Source organism: Lissotriton vulgaris, chromosome 10, assembly GCF_964263255.1.
Source record: "Lissotriton vulgaris chromosome 10, aLisVul1.2, whole genome shotgun sequence".
Classification (NCBI taxonomy): Eukaryota; Metazoa; Chordata; class Amphibia; order Caudata; family Salamandridae; genus Lissotriton; species Lissotriton vulgaris.
Genome location: NC_141698.1, coordinates 67,260,701 through 67,282,020, shown reverse-complemented (window position 1 = coordinate 67,282,020; position 21,320 = coordinate 67,260,701). Strand labels below are relative to the sequence as shown.

General features: G+C 46.2%; 1 protein-coding gene across 2 annotated transcripts in view; it reads right to left on the bottom strand.

Annotated features, from left to right (window-relative positions):
- The window catches only part of NTHL1 (nth like DNA glycosylase 1), a 135,798-nt gene that overhangs the window by 26,072 nt on the left and 88,406 nt on the right, over window positions 1–21,320 (bottom strand). For both annotated transcript variants that reach the window (XM_086940497.1, XM_086940498.1), the window contains one exon: window positions 12,080–12,239. In XM_086940497.1, the coding sequence (XP_086796623.1) occupies window positions 12,080–12,239 (160 nt within the window). The remainder of the gene's footprint in view (window positions 1–12,079; window positions 12,240–21,320) is intronic.

Genomic DNA, 21,320 nt, shown 5'->3' with positions numbered 1-21,320 from the left:
ATCGATAATTCCAACTCAAATTCTCTCTGGAATTCCATATGATAAAAGATTTCAAACCCTAACACATGTTATTCCCTTACTCCTGAAGTCAAACGGATCTCCAGTTTTGCTGACTCCATGAGTGCTGAATTAACACGACCCAAACAAGGCCCTCAGTAAATTAGAGATAATATTTCTGACAATTGGCAGCTAAAAACCGTCTCTGCAAACCAGAAAGAAGACAATTTGAAACCCTGCATCTTACAGCAAATTGATTCGGAAAATAAAATCAGCTGCTGCACAATGTAAATGCAAATTTCAAATCAACTTTATTGAAAAAAATCTAATTTGAAAAGTTGGTTTTACACCAAATGGAAGAATTAACACATTGCATCCAGAGTGATTCATCAGCACTAATGGAGCATGGAAAGGGAGGTACAACGGAAGGGAACTGACATGTAAAACAAAAGAAAAAAGCAAAAAGCTCTACAATGTGGTCAAGGCTGGGCACTTCAAAATAAAGAAAAGTGTACAAAAATCACAGCGCGAACAGTGTATGGACAGCGGATGGACACGGACCAAACTAAATCGATCAGTAGTTGGTCCATGCTCCACACGAAAGAAGAGGAAGTCAAGCAGACGTGCACTGGCTAGTTAGGAGGCAGCAAAGAAGAGTGACAATGAAGCCAATGAATGGTAAGCAATGGGCGGGCTACAAGCCCCTTTTAGTACACAATATCTCACAAGTGAAACAGCATGCACCTGCGCTCTCACAGGTGGGAGCTAAAAATTAGGAGTTCCTGGTGTACAAGATGGCATAGGGAAATAGTGGTCTCAGTCCTTGAAACCACAGCATAAGGGTAAGCAGAAGGCACCCAGAAGCCATCTATCTTTTCAGATGGACTTGGACCAATAAGCATTGCTTCCCACTTAGGGCAGGCAGTGAGCCTACCGTGGCTTCCTCCAAAGTTTCAAAGTTTGCTAAATCACAGTTTTTACCCAATTAAAACTTCCACACTGCACAAGATAATAGCAGCTTGAAAACAGTTACTTGTGGTACCATTACACGCGCCTCAACTTTTAAAAGTTTTTAATAAAGCTTCTCAGACCTTAAAATTTGAGTCAGACTCCAGCTTTCTGGTTTAATGCATACAAGCAAAAACATTCTTTGGAGTCCCCAGCATATTTTTCAACAGAGTAGCCCTGACAATGATAAGCTATGCAGAGTGATTTGAGGACTGTCATTATTATGATGAAATTCGTATTGCCCAGGGAACTGACACAGACCCCTGTGAAATGACTTTCTATACCACTGCACTTTGTTCAATAAAGGCACACAAACATGATTAAATATATATGGATGGATGGATGGATGGATGGATGGATGGATGGATGGATGGATGGATGGATGGATGGATGGATGGATGGATGGATGGATGGATGGATGGATGGATGGATGGATGGATGGATGGATGGATGGATGGATGGATGGATGGATGGATGGATGGATGGATGGATGGATGGATGGATGGATGGATGGATGGATGGATGGATGGATGGATAGATAGATAGATAGATAGATAGATAGATAGATAGATAGATAGATAGATAGATAGATGGATAGATAGATAAAAAAATAATTAAAATGTTACCATGTAACGGCCTGTTCCTAGTGCTTTGGGTTCACATGCTCAGCATACTCATACCATCTAGTGTTGGGCCGGGTGTTTGCAACTTGTTTGTCTTAGAAAATATTTGAGTCACAAGACCTGTTGAAACTCCACCCTTGGCCCACAGTGAACCTGCACACTAATTCCGATTGATTTCCACTGAATGGTATGAATAGTCGAAGTAAAAGGCCGTGTCAAAGACACAAAGACATGGTGTGCTACGCATTGTACGGGGAGTGAAAATGACCAGCATCTTTGGTTATTACTGGCTTCAGGAAGGAGAGTGGGTGCATATTAATCTACAGCACTACATACTAGGAACTGATGGTCACAGGATAAGTAGCATGTTGGGCGATAGAAAACACATGATCTGAATAGAGTGCAAAGCAGTTTCTGCCCAAAGCTGTGGCTAGCGAGCAGATGATGCTGATGTTTGAAAGAGCGGTCTTAGGATAGCTTTGCCCAGTGAGTGCATGCATGGCTGTATGCACTCGACGATCCAACTCTCAATGCCTGGTTTAGAGCTTGGCAAAGACTACAAAAAGTTGACAATGCTATCAATATAATACATGAGCTCCATCTTAGCATCCAGTGTGAAAGGCCCTTTTCGCTCCAGGCTCTGGTTGCGAGAAGAAGACGGGCAACAACCTTTATCAGAAATTTGGGCTGGTGCAAAGGTCAAGTGTACAAGTATGAAAGTGTAGGCAAGGCCTGCCTGGCATAGGTGTAGGAGGTAGCAGACAATCTCTTCCACATAAACCATAAAGGGGTATAGCTGCTTTGAAATACAATAGTGCATAAACCTCTTCCACATAGCTGCCTAAAAGGGGTGAAGGGTGGGTTTGTGTGCCTCTTGCAGGATAAGCATGCATTCCTCTGGAAGTTTGAGGTAACCAAACTCTAAGAACTCAGGTGTCGGATCACAATGTTCAGCTGTCTGGGCTACCCTGATGCCGAGTGAGAAGGTCTGGCCTCAGCGGGAGATTCATGGGAGGACTGAGTGACATTGCTAGGAGCAGTGAATACCATGGCTGTCTTGCACAAGCTGGTACGACAAGAATCATGGTCATGGACAGCTGACCTGAGGCGGAAAAGAGCAGCACAATATCCCTGACCAGGTCATCCATAGTGTATTGGCCATAAGGTCCGGGTGCCTGCAGGCTACGTTTTAGCATTCTGCATGTTCGGGAGTGGTGAACAGATCAATGGTCAGTCACATGCCGCCGAAAGCACCTGTGAAGGACTGGGGTGGGTGGAGTTCCCACTTGTTGATGTATTCTGCTGAGCAGATCTGCAAAGTTGTTCACCATGCCAAGAAGGTGCTGCCCGGAAAGGTAAATGTTGTTGCTTGCTGCCCAGTGCCAAATCCCCTTAGCTATGAAGACAGATTCTGAGGGAGGGAGGGGGGGGGGGGGGGGGGGGAGGGCAACTGTGTTCCACCTGCTTCTGGATGTACCAGAGGTGTAACGAAATTTGAGGCTGCGCCCCTGCAAGGTGCATGGAAGGACCCCAGCTCAGGTTTTATCAGGAGCTCTCTGACCAGAGTACTGTGCTGAGGGTGCCCCCTGCAGCTTGAGGGCCTGTTACACCACTGGGATGTACTTTATGTCTGTTAACCTACTTAGGTGCACTGGTTTTTGATGACTATCACCTGCAGAAGGGGTCTAGAAAGGGTCTACAGAGCAAGATAGCAGAGCGTGCTGAGCCCTGGTCATTACTAACACTGGATCCTCCCAATGCCCCTGTGCCCAATGCCTTGAGTGACACTCCTGGAGACACCAATAGTTTCATCACATTTCGAATAGTGATGGGATGTTGTGTCTGAAAAAGAGGGAGCAGCTGTCAGAATGCCCTCTCCCACTGCTCATTGGGGTATCAACCCTAGCCTGGGAAGTCCAGACATCGCTGAATGAGCCTGCAGGCACGGACATTTGCTGCTACTCTTTATTAGCCAATCGTCCAAGTATGGAAAGATATGCATGGCATTCTTTCTGCACATATGTGCTACTACCTCTAGGCACTTCGTTAACCCCCTCAGAGCCGTACTAAGCCCGTATCGCAAAACTCTGAACTGGCATTGCTGGCCACCTATCACAACACACAGGTACTGGTGATGCGCTGGGTGGATTGCAATGTGGAACTACGGGGTTTCAGATCCAGGGCAGACATGAAGTTGCTTAGCAGAGCAGTGGAATGGCATCTGCAGGCTGACCACATGAAAGTGTTTGGAGAGGATGAACCTCTTCCATGGGGGAGATCTAGGATCGGCTGCAGGAGGGCATCCTTTTTGTGGATGAAGAGAGACGGAATACACCCTTTGCGAGGAGAGCTTGAACCTCTTCCTCTAGGAGCTGGAGGTGGTCTGAGTTTGAACAGGCAGCGGGATGGCATGTTGGGTGGGAAAGTGAGGAATTAGAGGCAGTATCTTTCTTGCAGAATGGAGAGTACTCACTGATCTGAAGTGAGGACTTCATTGACAAAAGAAGTACATCAGTTTCCTTCTGCCATATGTCATGTGGTATGTGATTTGGGGGGGGGGGCAGGTTGGTGAATCACCAATTGCTGGCAGAAGTACTTCTGGCTCAGCCACCTCTGACATGGCCATTGCCTCTGCAGGCCCCTGTTGGACGGTCCTGGTTTGCTGGGGGATCCTGAAAGGGTAGCTTGTGTTGTTGGTGCCCTCTGTGATTGTTTTCAAGCATCTGGTCTACATGGGGGCCAAACACCTGCACACCATCAAAAGGGGCATTCACAAGGTGCTGGAGCACCTCAGGTCGGAACCATAATATTCTGAGCCTGGCATGCCCACAGAGGAGGAGGACGGTGTTAATCTCTCCAGCAGCAGTATCTGCCAGGTCATGGGTACATCTGATATTAGCATTGCTGATGGTTTTGCACTCTACAACTAACTCCTGTCGCGGTTTCCTGTGTGGCTCTGGGCCAGATACTCCATTTCTTCCCAGTGGTACCAGACAGCCTGGGATAGGAGCTAGGAAACCCACAGAAATGGCAATACATCAATGTGTGGATTCTCCAAGTGCTAGAAACGTTCTTGCTGTGTCTTTGTGCCTGGACTTCTTATCAGGTGGCAAACCATCGCCGGTTGCCTGTGTGGACTCCCTCTTATGACTGGCATGCACAACTAACGCGTCATGGGCAACGGGCCTATAATATACATTTGGGGTTATCAGGGGCCAGTTTAAATTCTTTTCTCGACCCTTAGTGTGACCACCTTTGACTTTATGGCTCTTTAAAGTTGTTCGGTGGTCGACCTAAGCATTCTGTTTAAGCGGACAGTGTTGGAGAGGATCTAGACTAAAAATTCCTCCTGCACCATGTATATTTTTACTTGATGGTATTTGGTGGTTTGCTGCATTACCACATGGTGGACTGTAGTATCGTCGTGTGGTGAGGCCTTGATCGGGTAGAGTCAGGGATTGGTATCCTCTTTGGGGATCTGGGGGAAAGTCTGGAGGTTAGCTATTTAGTCCCCTCACGGTCTTCTTGCTCCCAGAGCCTGAAGGGAATAGAGGCTCCTAGAATCAGTGTGTGGTAACTGTTTAATAAAGTTATGTTTCGTGCAATGTTTTGTTATGGAACCATTCTACCAATACCATGGTTGCTATGATGTAACTTGGAATACCTTGACGCATTATGGGATGTACTGATGGAATTGCGATGTGCGGAGAACACAGGAGAAGTGTTTGGAGTTGATCAGAGATGGATGTTGTTTATTGTGCTCCAGTGGGTAGTTAAATGGCACTTAAATAAAGATCTTTATTTTTTATAATACCGACTCAGCCACTTCAATACACCGTGTTCAATGGGTCGAGTGAGGGGAGAATGGGCGTAGTGGTGGTGGTGGTGGAGGAGGAATTGAAGGTAAGGGTGAAAATGCTGGTGGACAAGGTGCTCAGTCACTGACCTTTTGAGGGTGTGGTTCATCTTCACAGGCCAAACTTAGTGTTTGGGGGATCCACATAAGTTCTGGAGCTGAAGGCTTGGCAAGAAGTTTGCCTGTGTCTGGATGACTAAACAATTTTTCCTGTTTTGCGACAAGGACCTTGGATAGTTTTTTGCACATCGACATCTCATGGTCTCCGATCTCCACATCGAGCGGGTTTCAACGTTGTTTCGAAGCTGGAGTCAGATCAGCTTCTGGTGAACGATTTTATCGCAGAGTGTGTTGGGTTCTAGAGGTCAAAGCAGTGTGAAAGAGTGGCGCAACACGATACCCTTTGATGGGGCTTTGGCAGGCAGTGACCCAGTCTCCTGATTCCACGATATACCGGTTTGAAGAACCAAATTAAAAGGTTTCTGCTCTTTTCGGATCGACTCAGGAGGGGCAAAGCTGGACTCCGAGAGAGCAGTGCGCTGCCTCCATATTTGGGCTTTTATGGGGTTTGAGACTGGCCTGGTTGAACTTGTGGTACTGTCAAGGTGCGGGAAGTTGACCTAGTCTTATGGCCAGGACTGGCTTTTATTTCATTGCATGCTCTTGGAATTCCTCCTCCTTGGTGTTGGAAGCCTCTGAGAAGATGGTCTCCGGCCTTTCTCCCCTACCCTTACATCCTTTCTTCACTATCACCCTTCTAACAGGGCTGCTCATCTCTCCATAAACCCTCTCACATGCATTTCATTTGTTTTATAGACCTACTCATACCAGTGTATGTAGGGTGTCAGAGCACTTTCCATCACACACATTATACAGAAAAAATAAATACATGTGTAAATCAGTATATAGGAAATGCTACATAAGAGATTGAGGATTACAAATGTGTAGGAGCCACATGTCATCCAAACTTGTAGAGAGTATATTTTACGTAAGTTGGGCCTGGAGAAGCACAAACTCTGGATTTAAATCATACTGCGTGGGGTTGGCTTTATTAATAAAAATGTGTTTCTACCCCCAAACAACCCTTATTTAGCAACATTAGGATAAAGAAAGACAGAAAAAAACCTATTTTATAACCTATACCATGCAGCTCTCTGATGACGTTCAAAGGTCATTGTGCTACAGAAGGACTGTTATTTATCAACTGCAAGTAACAAAAGGATCTCTGTGGCACAGGCAGTAACTCACCGAGATATCCATATAAAATTCAGTTCTGTGCTCTGCATGGTACAGGTTGCTTGCAGCAGGCATATTAACCCTCTGAGCTCATTTATGATGAGTCAAAACTGACACTTAACTCCGATTCCTCTCCAGGAGGAACATTTATTTATTTATTTTTATTTATTTTGAAAGTTTTATATAGCGCGAACAGGATCTTTGCAGATATCAGAGCGCTTTACACGGCTGGGAATGCCAGCAAGAAAGTGGGGTTACACATAAGTGGTACAGCAAACAATAGTGCAAGTATAACAGTTAAATGTGTGCATAGATAGTCAGTGGCATCAATCATACAATGCCAGCAAGAAAGTGGGGTTACACATAAGTGGTACGGCAAACAATAGTGCAAGTATAACAGTTAAATGTGTGCATAGATAGTCAGTGGCATCAATCATACAGGTAAGATACATATTCATAGAGTTCGAACAGCGAATTAAATGTGTGCGTAGATAGTTAGTAGCGACAATAATTCAGGTGAAATACATAATCGCGGTGTTACTCCAACACAAAATGGCTCAAGGTGAAATACATAGACATAGAGATCGAACAAAGTAATACAGGTCAGAGTAGGGTCTTTCCAAATCCAGGCTAATAGGTCAAGTGTATTTGGCCATAAAAATAGCTTTTACTTCTTTCTTAAAGAGTGTGAAGGAGGAGATGAGCCTGGTTTCAGGAGGGAGTGAGTTCCAGATCCTGGGTGCCATTCCTGAGAAAGAGCGTTTATAGGTTTTTACCTTCCGGAATCTTCGAGGTTTTAGTAGAAGATTGTTTGTGCCTCTAGTGTTTCTAGAGCCGCCAGAGATTGACAGCTTCTGAGTGAGGTAGCCGGGCGAGCTCAGGTGTACCGCCTTGTGTGTCATGCAGGCGATTTTCAGATGTATTCTGGCTTCAAAAGGCAGCCAGTCCAGCATTTTCAGATCAGGTGTGATGTGCGAGTGTTTTTTTGATCCAGTGATGAGTCTCGCTGCAGCGTTTAGAGAGGCTCTTAGGGGTGCAGTGCTGGTTAACGGAAGACCGCAGAGTGCGATGCTGCCGTAATCAATTCGTGGGATTACTAAAGCTTGTACTGCAGTTTGGAAGTCTTTGGCTGGTAGAAAGGGTTTAAGTTTCCTCAATGTATTGATTTGGAAGTTCGCTCCCTTAGTGGCTTTGCTGATATGATGCTGCATGTTAAGGTTGGAGTCGAGGGTTATGCCTAAAGATTTCGCTGAGTCCACTATGATGGGTTGGACATTGAGTGCCGTTAACTGTTTAAGCCAGGTTTGCGTGATGGGGATCTTCGCGGGAGGTGCGATCAGCAGGAATTCTGTTTTCAGAGCATTGAGTTTGAGATGATTATCAGCAAGCCAGGATTGGGTGCTTCTAATCGTAGAGTTCAGTAGTAAAATGTCGTTGGGGGATTGTAATTTGAGATATAGTTGGGTGTCATCTGCGTACATGTGAAAAAGTACATTGGATGCTTGAAGCAAGGTGGTGAGAGGTTCCATAACTAGGTTGAACAGGGTTGGTGATAGGGAAGATCCTTGGGGGACGCCTAACGACACAGGTATTGGAGAGGACATCAGGTTGTTACTCTTGAATTTCTGCGACCTGTTGTGTAAAAAGGAGGTGAACCACTTGAGAACAGTCCCAGAAAGACCCATTCTTGTGCTCAGAAGATCGAGTAATTTCTCGTGTTTGACAGTGTCGAATGCCGAAGAGAGATCAAGCAGGATGAGGAGGCAGGTATCACCTTGATCTAGGATTTGAAGGGCGTCGTCAATTATGTGAGTCATAGCAGTTTCAGTGCTGTGTCCTGCCCGGAAGCCTGATTGATGCGGGTTGAGGAGATCAAACAGGTCGATGTGTTTAGTCAGTTGTAGTTGAACGCATTTTTCCAGTAGTTTGGCGAGAGTGGGAATATTGGTAATGGGACGGTAGTTGTTTAGGTCGGACGGGTCGGCAGTAGGTTTCTTTAGCAAAGGTGTGACTTGTCCAACTTTGAGGGAGTCAGGGATGGTTCCTTCTTGGAGCGAGCTGTTGATGATTTTAGTCCAAAGAGGAAGGAGCAGTGGGATGAAATCTTTGACAGCGTTAGCAGGGAGGGGATCCGTGAGGTGATTGGAAGGTTTCAAGGTGTTGAGCAATTTGCCTATTTCTTCTTCGGAGTAGGTTTCAAAGGTTGACCATGTTGCATTGTTTTTAGGTTCGGTGGGTGTTATGCAGTTGAGTGTGTTGAGGAGTCTTGCGTCATCGCGGAGATCATTCTTTATGTTGTCAGTTTTTTGGGTAAAGAAAGTGGCGAATTCTTCACAGGAGGGTGCTTCGTGCAAGGTACTGAGAGGTTGGGGTTGTTCCTTGGCTTGTGTTCTGATTAACTCAAAGAGTTTTCTAGGGCGATTTTTTGCTTGGTCGAGCTGGAGGCTGAAGAAGTTTGCTTTTGATCGTTTTATTTTCCTGAAGTAGGCGTTTCTCTTTTTCTTCAGGGTTTTCAGGTGTAGTGCAGAGGGAGCTGTCCTCCAGGTGCGCTCTGCCAATCTCATGGCTCGTCTATCTTCATTGAGACTCCCGTCGTACCATGGATTGGAGATTTTAGCGGAGACTCTTTTTAGCTGCATGGGAGCAGCCTCATTAATTATTGAGGTCACGGCGCTAAGATAGTGGTCAGTCAGGGATTGGACATCTGTAACGTCAGTAGGGGGGAGTAGGAGGTTGCGACTGTTCGGGGGTAAGGATGATGGGTTGAGATTTTTCAGGTCTCTTTTCCAGACTTTAGTTCTGGTGGGTTGAACCGACTTGAGTTTGACTTTTTCATTGATGTGAAATGTAACAATATGATGGTCTGACCAGTCACAGGGTTGAATAGTCTCAAGTTGAGTAGTGCCCTCTTTGGCGATGATAAGGTCGAGGATAGAGCCTTTCTTGTGGGTCGGGCTGTTACACAATTGTGTGAGGTCCAGTGCGCTGAGGAAGCTTTTAAGACTATTTACCACTGCATCGTTAAGATCGTTCCAATGGAGGTTGAAGTCACCCAGGTATATTTGGGTGAGCTGTCGTCCTGCGTTGGTTGAAATCAGGTCCATCATTTGTTGGGCGAAGATGAGGTGGTCTCTGGGAGGGTGGTAAATGCCATGGAGAGAGCATATTGGTTTTCCATCACTGATGATATCGAGGCAGATGTATTCGTAGGAAGTTGGGGAGGTTAGGGGTGGCACGGAAACTGTCAGAACAGAAAGGCTGTTCCTGTATATGCATGCGATTCCGCCACCTATCTTGCCAGACCTGTCAAGCCTAATGATGTGGTAGTTAGGGGGAACCAGAATGTCCATTATAGGTGTAGAGGATTCGGTTAACCATGTTTCAGTCAGGATGATAAGGTCAAGGTCCAGTCTTAGGATGAGATCAGCGATGTCGGAGGAGTGTTTAGAAGCCGATCTGCAGTTTAGGAGAGTGCATTTGAGACGGGGTGTGTCTGGAGAGGATGAGGGTACTAGAGAGAGGGGGACTTTTCTAAGGTTATTTGGGACGGATGTTCTGTTGTTGAGAGTGGAGGATCTACGGGGATTTGAGTGTATTGTGGGGATGGGGAAGTGCGAGGCAGTTGTGAGGTTTAGGGGAGCCTGGTCGTAGGAGCGGAGGAGGGAGAGGGTGTCGAGGTCCGAGAGAGGGTTGCATGTACGACGGGGGCGGTTGTTGCGATTGTGGGCGGGGATCGCGGTCCAGTGAGTGCGGCTGTTATGCTTGTTGCGAATGTGGGCCTGGATCGCGGTCCGATGTGAGGGACGTGGCTTAGGAGCGTCGTCGGGACGAGAGGGTAGCAGGTCGAGAGGGGGGGCGGTGGTGCGTGAGGCGAATCTAGGGGGTGAGGTGAGCAACTCTTTGATGGTGTGCATGTCTTCCTTGATGGTGTGAATTTCTTCTTTGAGTTGTAGGAGGAAGGACATAATCTCGTCTAGCGTGGGATGAGTATTAGTGCTGAGGGTGGAAGTCATGGATGGGTGGATGACCAGGGACTTAGCGTGCGGGTGAGGGGGAGGGTTAGTGTTCATGCAGGGCTCCGTGTTGTCGTCATGCGGGTTGGTGTTAGGGAGAGAGGGTACGGGGGCGATGGGAGTGGATGGAGTATGGAGTACATTAATCATCAGAGTTATATTGACATTTCTATTGTTGTCTGAAAACTGCTGGACATACAAGGAACTCTGCAGCATGTGCTTTTAAACACATAAGATATTTATAAACCAGCCCCCCACCCTGCCTGGTGCAGCTTAACTGGCCACACCGCCCTAAAGTCGGACATGGACTGAGGGCCCAGTTTCTTCCTCCTCAGCGCAAGGCAATTTGGGCCTGAAGATATAGGGTATTTACGACAAGTCAAGGCTAGCCGCTGCATTTTGTGGTCCCACCTCCTTTCTTCCTGTTGTTGGAAGATCTTCTTGCAGCAAAAAGCATGTCAGGCATCACAGCAGGTCTTTTCATGGTCTGGTGTGAGACACAAATTGCACACACTGTGCTGGCCATACCTGGGCACACCTAGTGAAGAATTGATAGGATATATATTGCATACCCTTGCCTTAGGAGCAATCTCCAAAAGTCGGCCAAAGCAATGGGATTTCAAAACCGCTACAGTCAGTTAGCATGGTATATTGAAGACTAACGTTCGGTTACGTCAGCTCCGAAGTCTTAGCATTGCAATGAGAAGCTCCTGGCGGCACAGGAATAGTGTTTTCATTGCCGAGTTAGAGTGGCGAGTAGCCGAAAGGAAGAGACCTGAGTGGAATACATTGTTCTTGGAGCAGCATTTCCAAACATCTGAGCCCGATGGCAGAAGAAAACAATCAAAGCTGGAACCTGGGTGCTGGTGCATTGTGGATCAAGGGTGGAATCACAACCGGTCTTGTGGCTCAAACTTCTTCGAAGAAAAACAAGCTACAAACATCTGGACCCAATAGTAGATGGCAGGAATATGCAGAGGATATTGATCAATAGCCATGCATACATACATACATATATAACTAAATACCAAAAAAGTGTGCCCTATGTACAACTGTGTATGTAGAAAATCATTTGCATGCATGCAATTACAAAATGTTTCCAAGTATGATTTAGCCCTCTTGTAAATTACAGGAGTTTCCGCCACATAACAGAATGGTGGGTATCATACACTTTAGGATCAAGTTGCAAGTGCCCTTGGAAAAATACGCTCACTGAAAGAGTGGCTCTGCCCAGATTATCCACCTCCATTTTAGTCTATTTCAGTCATTTCGAGGGACATGTAATCAGTGAAGAAGAAATGCTCTATCTCCTGAGGAGACTTCCCCCTCCCCATCTATCAACGTACCAATCCCTGAGACACGGTTCCAGGCGATGTCCATGATGAGGTGTGCCATCTTCGGTCCAACTCCTGGCAGCTTCACCAGTTCCTCCACACTGTCAGGGATATCGCCATGGTACTGGTGCTTCAAGATCTCGGTTGTCTGCTTGATATACTTCACTTTGCTCTATGACATGACATTAGGCAATGGAAAGGTTAGTTGCCGGAGCATGGTCATGCCTCAAAACTCAGCAAAACAGGCACAAAACCATCCAATGCACCACTGATCGGATGCATAGTTAAAGAAGATAATGCAGAACAGCGTACTGAGTCAAAGGATGACCAACAAGAAGAGCTTTCCATAGAAGGAACATAGGATTTATCTATTGCCTATTACTAGGCAGAAAGTCCTTAGTTATAGCTGTGTGGGCTGAGCTCTTGTTGTCACTTTAGGAATCTGTTTCCTTCCCCCTATCCATATTACTGTGGTATGGCCCCTACCAGCAGACTGGACAGTAGGTAGGGCCCTGTGAAGCAGGTTCAACTAGCCCAGGGGCAGCCAGAGGTTATAGAACACTATCTCTGGTTGGTATTGTCATTTCCCACTGGTGTCCAAGAGCCTTAGATACTACTGTACTCTAGTTGGTTATTCCGTTTGTACATTTTGCCTCTTCATGGCTAGCTACTCTGAGCAATCAAGGCTTAAACTAAGAAGTTTGAACCTGAGGTACAGAATAACAGAGTAATCATAAACAATAAACTTATTGTCCGGTCATGAAGACCTTCACTTGCATACAGGAATATAAGGCAGATACAATGGTCAACAATGGATAAATTGGCTAAATTGATACTTGTATAGCGCACTACTCACCCACAAGGGTCTCAAGGCGCTTGTACGAATACCGCTGTGGAACCCATCCTGGCTTTCCCTGTGAGGCATCCACTCCTGGGCACCCCAAAGGTGGAGGCCAGGCATCCTAAGCGTTGTGGGGGCCGTTGTGGAGATTAAGCAAGCTATTGCCCAGAGTTGCAGAGTGGGACTCCATGATTGGAATAGGCACCGAGACGAGAATTATCAGGTCCGTGGAATTTTTAAGCCCAAGACCTGCCGAGGCGGGGAATTGAACCCTGGTCCCGGGCTAGACCGCTGCATCAGGGTCTGCCGCTCTAACCATTGAGCCACACTTCTCTCCACAACAAACCAGAAAGAAAGAAAAAGGAAGAAAGAACTATGTGGCACTCTGTTTGCGGCTGCTGGCCCGGCAGAAGAAGAAAGTATTTTCTATCCGTAAAGTGAGTTTGCAATGGCCAGCGAACATGGATCATTTTCGCGGAGGGAAAAGCAGGTATATTAGATGTTGTCTCCTGGGTCAATGGAATCGAGGAGATAGAGGTCTAAACCCTGCCAAGATGAACACACCAGATGCCGCTACCAGCCTTGGGTGCATCCAGCTGGGTTACTACTCTCATGTCTCATGATGCACAGGTTTGGTAGAGGAAAAACTGAAGAAATAACCTCTCACAGGTCCATTAGACTGAAAGCTTAACTAACAGCAGGTCATTATTTTAAGAGCGGCATCTCACAGTACCATGGCCCTGCCGCCTCCATCTACAAGCATTTACCTAGGTCTGCTGAATACGTTCAGAGCTTTTTCTTGCATTTACGTTCTAATCATATACCTTTTAGTGCAATTCAAATCTGAGAATAGTTCTTTTTTTGGATTAACTACTAAGTACAAGAAATAATATAGTATCAGTACTTCTGTCTGGGATTTTTAAGACAGTTCTGTCACACAGGTCATCAATTGTGATCAACCCAAAACTACCACGACATGAAGAAGGGGATGAGCACCACCTCAAACACTCACCAGTGTGTACATGAAGCCAGCCCACTACTCCTAGGATGTTAACACATTGCTATTTTATAAAATCACACAGAAGCCAGCGTGACACACTAAAGCTATGAATGTCCTCTTAACACCAATAAAAAATACTGATGGATGAAAACTGGACAAGTTTTAAACAGCAACAAATCAGACATGCCGCTAACTGTATCCCACAGTAATGTTACCAACACAACCGACCTACACAACCCTTTGTGCAGCGGAATTATTCCATATAACAAAGGAGACTACACATATTAAAAGACGAATTGTGGAATGTGAACAATTTCCAATTTCTACCTCCTAATCAGAAATAGGTTACAGATTTAGTTAATTTTGCCAGGTCCCACAATCAGTGGGAAATAAATTGGGGTGGATTTAGGGTTTTGTAACGAGTCCATATTTCTGAAGCTATTCTGTATGGTCTCTATTCGTTAAATCTGTATTTGCACATACTGCCAATGGTACCTCCAACAAATGTTTAAAATTATTTCACATTTTTATTGTTTTCAACAGATTTGAATTGAAGTGACAAAGCAATCAAGTGACACAAAGCTACACTGCTCGTATCATGTCTCTTCCTAGGCCATCAAAATCCCTCTGCATGAAGGACATGGTCAAACTCACTGCGCTGATGTGAGTACTTTGCCTCGAGCTGAACAAACAGACATGCGCACTTCGGTTTCTCTAACCCAGCTGTGTTGACAGCCCGGTTGGAGGAAAGCTGCATCCTCCCTGTGCCTGAACGAGCGTCAGTCCAGCCCGCTCAGGCCAACCCCCACACTGCTCTCATGCTTGGTATAGCATGAGAGCAGCGTCTGGATTGGGTGGGGAGCACAACCAGACTGGGAACCGAAAGCATCCCTGGCAATTTTGTTGGACCAGCCCCCAGAAGGTAATTTGGAAGGGGTGTGCAAGTGTGAAGCACTACTACTTTTGTTACTGGGAACAGATATGGCAGCACCGCTGCAAAACCGGCCCCCAGTTACAAAATTGGCCCCCAACCTTCCGGCCTCTGAGGGAAACGCCCAATGCCCACTACGGCCAGTCCGGCCCCAGTGACTGCCAGGAGGAGAGAAGCACCAAGGCGGCCGGCAGCATCCGTCAACGACCGGTCAGGTGAGGTTTTTATTTTCTACTGTTCCCCTAATACCACTGTGTAACCCCAATATTGAGTAATCTTAGTCCGGACCTTCTTGCCTGTGCTGTTCGCCGCAGAGGTGTATAACCTGTAAACTATTTCTGCCCACTCGCTATCTGAGAGCGTTCCTTCTAGTTTTGCCTTCCGCCTTCTCTGAGCTGAGGATTTTACCTGAAAGACAAGCACGTTTTATATGGCACATAGAGGAACTGAGTTGCAGCTGATGCTTTCTCCTCCAGTGAATGACTAGCACTGATTTTTAGCTCAATGTGTGTAGTTTCTCCCACACTTTATTCCTGTAGTAAGAGAAACACAGGTCTCGTGAAGGCAGACCAGAATACTTTGCATGTCAACAAAACACACCACACCTGCAAAACTGCCAAGGTTGAAATCATGGCACAAGTCCTTAAAAAAAACAAAAAAAAAAACTGGGGGGACTAACCAGGTTAGGCAGTATGCAAGTGAAATCATGACACGTGCCATCACTGTGAATGAGGTCACAACGCGTGACATTGCACGTGACATCACAGGAAGTGACATCATAAGCAGTGACATCAGATATTAAGACCTCACACACATGTTTATCAGGTATATCATGAGTACATTTAAGCGCATTATGAGATTGAACAAATGACATTTAGTGTCTGGTTTGTGCCAAAAAAGTGGCACAGGGTCAGAGCTGATTTGCATATCGCCATTGTCTAACCCAGGGTGGTGTGGAGTGCAAAAAACGATGGATAAGGGCCCAGATCTTTTGACTGGGTTGAATGTGTGACATTGATCCACATTCTGTCCATCACCTGTTTTGTTTGCAAATTCCGCCATAAGTGCGCTGGGGATGCTCAGACGTGGGTCCCAGGCACTCCACACCACTGGAGTCAAGCTAGCCGGGCTGATGAGAGGTGTTACCTCGAAACCGGTCCGGTCCTCGGATGCTTGATTCCGTTCTGGGAAGGACATGGCTTTTGTAGTTCGGACTGGACTGTTCCCATGGGGCACAGGGTCAGAGCTGATTTGCATATCGCCATTGTCTAACCCAGGGTGGTGTGGAGTGCAAAAAAACGATGGATAAGGGCCCAGATCTTTTGACTGGGTTGAATGTGTGACATTGATCCACATTCTGTCCATCACCTGTTTTGTTTGCAAATTCCGCCATAAGTGCGCTGGGGATGCTCAGACGTGGGTCCCAGGCACTCCACACCACTGGAGTCAAGCTAGCCGGGCTGATGAGAGGTGTTACCTCGAAACCGGTCCGGTCCTCGGATGCTTGATTCCGTTCTGGGAAGGACATGGCTTTTGTAGTTCGGACTGGACTGTTCCCATGGGGCACAGGGTCAGAGCTGATTTGCATATCGCCATTGTCTAACCCAGGGTGGTGTGGAGTGCAAAAAAACGATGGATAAGGGCCCAGATCTTTTGACTGGGTTGAATGTGTGACATTGATCCACATTCTGTCCATCACCTGTTTTGTTTGCAAATTCCGCCATAAGTGCGCTGGGGATGCTCAGACGTGGGTCCCAGGCACTCCACACCACTGGAGTCAAGCTAGCCGGGCTGATGAGAGGTGTTACCTCGAAACCGGTCCGGTCCTCGGATGCTTGATTCCGTTCTGGGAAGGACATGGCTTTTGTAGTTCGGACTGGACTGTTCCCATGGGGCACAGGGTCAGAGCTGATTTGCATATCGCCATTGTCTAACCCAGGGTGGTGTGGAGTGCAAAAAAACGATGGATAAGGGCCCAGATCTTTTGACTGGGTTGAATGTGTGACATTGATCCACTTCTGTCCATCACCTGTTTTGTTTGCAAATTCCGCCATAAGTGCGCTGGGGAATGCTCAGACGTGGGTCCCAGGCACTCCACACCACTGGAGTCAAGCTAGCCGGGCTGATGAGAGGTGTTACCTCGAAACCGGTCCGGTCCTCGGATGCTTGATTCCGTTCTGGGAAGGACATGGCTTTTGTAGTTCGGACTGGACCCATGGGGCACAGGGTCAGAGCTGATTTGCAGATCGCCATTGTCTAACCCAGGGTGGTGTGGAGTGCAAAAAAACGATGGATAAGGGCCCAGATCTTTTGACTGGGTTGAATGTGTGACATTGATCCACAATCCTATAGCAGAATCTGAATCTGGGCCTCAACTTATACCTTTTTTTTTTTTAACCCTACCACAAAAAAAACAGGCAACAGGGAGAAGCATGACAGTAGAGCTGTTCTGCTTAATTGGTTGCAAAGCATACATTTTAAAATATTTGATTGGGTTAAGGCATCTGCTATAAAGGTGCCCAGTAGCTCTGGAGTTTAACACATTTATTGGAGAGATCTGTATTTTGGGTAGTCCCAGATTTTAATCAAAGTAGTATAAGGTTAATGTTCTTCTGCAAAGCACATCACGTAACATGCAGATGACATTTTTATTTTATGTAGATGATAAAGTGGGTTACCGCTTTTAACACAGTGATCCTTTTGTTACCCAAAGTTCATTAATTGTAACACTTGTAATATAACACAGTGAGCTATGAAGGACATGTGACTCCTAAGCCTTGTAACCCTGTCTCATGTACATGATTTATTGTCAATGTACAATGTGTTGTTACGTAAAGTCCTTTGACACCCTGCATTGGGTTGCATAGCGCTATAAAAGAAATAAAATTGTGCTATTGAAATTGTTATTTGTGTAAATACTTGGACAGACCAAAACATCGGACATTCTTACATTGCAGGCATCTCTTATATGCAGGGACTGAACAAAGGCAAAAGCTGCCTCTATTAAGTACCTGTGAAGAGAAAACAAGCTGTGTGCCTTTGTTTCCCCTCTGTGCCATTTACATTTAAGTGTGAGGTTCCAGGCCACCCCCAGTCAGGATATTCAAACAAAAGGAGTCCTGATGGCCCCTTAACTTCAGCCCAGGAGGAGGTGAAAAAAAGCTCCCTCGCGGCCTGCAGGTTGCTGCTGGGAATGGGAAGCAGATAACGCGCAGGCGCTGCTGAAAATGACACTGTGACAAGTTCAGCATATTTCTGTGGGGTCCAAGTTCTTGGCAGGGGGGACGGCGTCCACCCTGTGAAAACAGTGGGTGGACACCGTGTACCCCCCTCCCCCCCCCGACTTGTACCCTGGTAGAAATGCACCATTTTATCTGTTCTCTGTATGGGGTGGCGTCAACACATTAATAATTTGCTGTATTCCTGCACAGTGCACATTCTTGAAGTAAAAATTCCCCTTTATGCACATGTTCGCTACCACATCTGTTCATTGTCTGGCTCAGATCTGCAAGGTTTATGCACTATTGAGCAACAGCAACATGACGCCTGCCAAGGTTTCTGCCTCCGAAAGCAGGACCTCGAGGTCTCGGCTTTGGAACACACAAGATTTTCCCAGTGGAATCCAACTAATGTCATATTTTCCCGCCAAAATCTGAAACAGTCCTTGTTACAGGTTAATGCGCATCTGCACAATCCCACTGTGAGAACTGATTTAACCTACGAAGCGTAGTGAAGTATTGGCTTTGTCTTGTGCAACGGAAGCTCCTCTTTTAGCATCAATAATGTTCTTTCCATCTGTTTTTGCAGGCTTCCTAGGGATTGTGGTTCCTTTTAAGTGTGGTCATTGTTCAGCTGGAAGGGGCTTCATCAGGAGACTAGAATGCGGAGCAGATGCAAGTCGCGAGAAGTTTCGCTTTGGATGGGTGCTATAGCCCCTGGTCTATGGGTTCACACCACTTTCAAATTTGTGCATGTATTTAGACAACATCAAGGAGTTTTAATAATGGAAAAACAGCATTTAAATGAGCTTATTTGTTTATTTTTGTTTGTCGCATGGAGTCAAATAGTAGATGTCGTCTACACATACAGAGGACCCCTTAGTGTTTGAAAAATGTGTTTTTGAGAGGCTTCCACATGGTGTTTTTACAACTGACCGCAAACATGTTGAAGCCACTTGGTGCATCTTTTGTTGTTCTTTGTATTCTGTTCTCATTCTCCGTCTCTGACACATCATCTCCTCTGCTCAGTTTTAAAAACTTTAACTACACAGTGCCCATTTCGCACTACCTTTTAAAGTCCTTTGCTTATTATGTGAATGCTTTTCCCGCCCTATTTCAATTCAGTCCCTCACTTGCCATTATGAAGTCCATTCAACCAGGCTTTCTCCTTCTGCCCATCCCGCCCTATCTTATCTTTGCTTTAAGTCCACTGCCCCCTCTCGAGTACTCCTTTTTAGGTCTCGCCTAGCGACGCAGCGCATGCGGTACTCGCTTGCGAGATCTATTGTCGTTGCTTTTCTTTTGGAAGTGGGGTTGGTGACCGCCCTGTCTCCCTTAGTCCCCGCCCACCCGGACAATCTGACGTCACCTGCTTCCATTTACCAGCTTGTGAACACATAGCATTCCACTCGTCGCTGCTTGCCACACTAAACCCCCTGCTTTAACTATTTTGTCACTAAGCTCGCATGTTTTCAAAACCATGGTGATTTTCCGACGGCCAGGCTAATCACACGCGGTTCGTTTTCTGCGTTTGCCGTTCATAACTTTACTTAACCAGAAAATGTGTATTGAGACTCTGCCGAGAAATATGAGCACCGGTCGGCTTGGAGGCGTGGCCCCCTCCTCTCTCTCCTATCCTACAGACAGATGGAGTTGGTTTTGCCTTCTTATCTGTGCTATTAATTCATTTTCTTTCTCCCTGCCACCCTGAACTGTACGTCCCTTGACCAATGTGTAAGAAAGGAAACTTTCTCTGAGGATACTCGGTTTAAGCAAGGGGTGCTTTGGTAAAATCCGCTATTCTGCCGCATCGCCGACCTTCGTCTATTTGTTTGCATTCTCTATCCTTCTCTGTAGAATGTCGCATGTTTCAGCACACCTGCCCCCACCCAGATACTGACGAAGTATTATGTTTCCAGTATTCCACTAAATGTTAAGCAAAGGCATGAATCTGGATAGATGTTTTCCTGGAGTTTTTGTTGTCGGCGACCAGTCTATCCGGCTCATCTGTGTGTAAAATGGCAGAGCCTTGGTGTCAGCAGACAAGGCTCGTTCAATGGTCCTGACATATGTCAGATCTGCACACACATAAGGGTTGGGAGACGGAGTCTGTCTGTTTTATCTTGCAGTCTCGAAAGGAGCCGTTTTGCCCACGTCTAGTGCAGCTCGTGGCGCAATGCTAGCAGACCACCTTTATTATATGTAATCTTGCTGCACTTTCATAAGAACATACAGGGTGTCTCTGTAAGTACTGTGTGTGCACAGCAGTGGGACACAGCATATTTTGTTATCCTCACTGATCTGTCTAGATCCCAGCAATGAAACTGTATCCCTCCACCCGATGTGCAGGGGGACAATTGCGCCCTTCCCAGGGCTCGCACTCCTGTTTGATGATCACACTAGCTGGCTACTAAGTGAAATATGTTGCACAGCTTTTGTGGGTGTGCTGCCCTGCCCAGCCCGCGTAACTGGGCTTCTTTTAACTACATACAAATAAAAAGACACAACAAGTCTCTTTCCCTCCCCTGCCTCTTGCGGACTCCAATGCATGTGTCTGGCACCTCACAGCAGAGCAGAGGCTGATGAAGGCATGATGTGCCCCAACTCCTGCTCTGCTGTGGCCAGCAGTAAACCCCGCACCCTCCCCTCCAAGCATTCAAAAGCATTTGATAAGGCATTTTGTTCCCCGTCTTTTCTCCTGCAGAGACCAGCACTGTGTCCAATGGCGCACAATAGCGCTGCCAATAATGACGGTCTTTAGCGCCGGCGCACAAGACGCGCACTATTAATTAAACCTCTTCACAAGTGTACAGAGCTTTGGGCTGCTGAGGCCCAACGCCAGAGAGCCAGCCCGTTCAATCTGCTGTTCGTAATCAACACAGCCATCTGCCCACCTACAGTCAGCAATCCTAGCGAATAAACTGCTTTACGCACACCTAAAAAAGCCCAACAATTCGGAAAGATGGGTTAAGCAAGCAGAGGGATGGCGCATATAATGCAATTCCATAAGCACTGTGTTTATTCTTTTAAACAAATAGAGGTTTCCGTCAAAGCGTAACTTGCGACTCGTTAACCTAAATGTCTTCTAAATATTAAGTGCCTTTGTTAATCCGATTTTTGGTAACATCTTTGGCTTTCTCTGCAAGAGTATGTGCATGATTAATTATTCATGTCAGGAAATAGTTCCAGTGCCAATTACTAAAATATTAAAAATGTGTAAATTAATACACACCCATATGGTGCAAGCTGTGGGGGCTGCTATG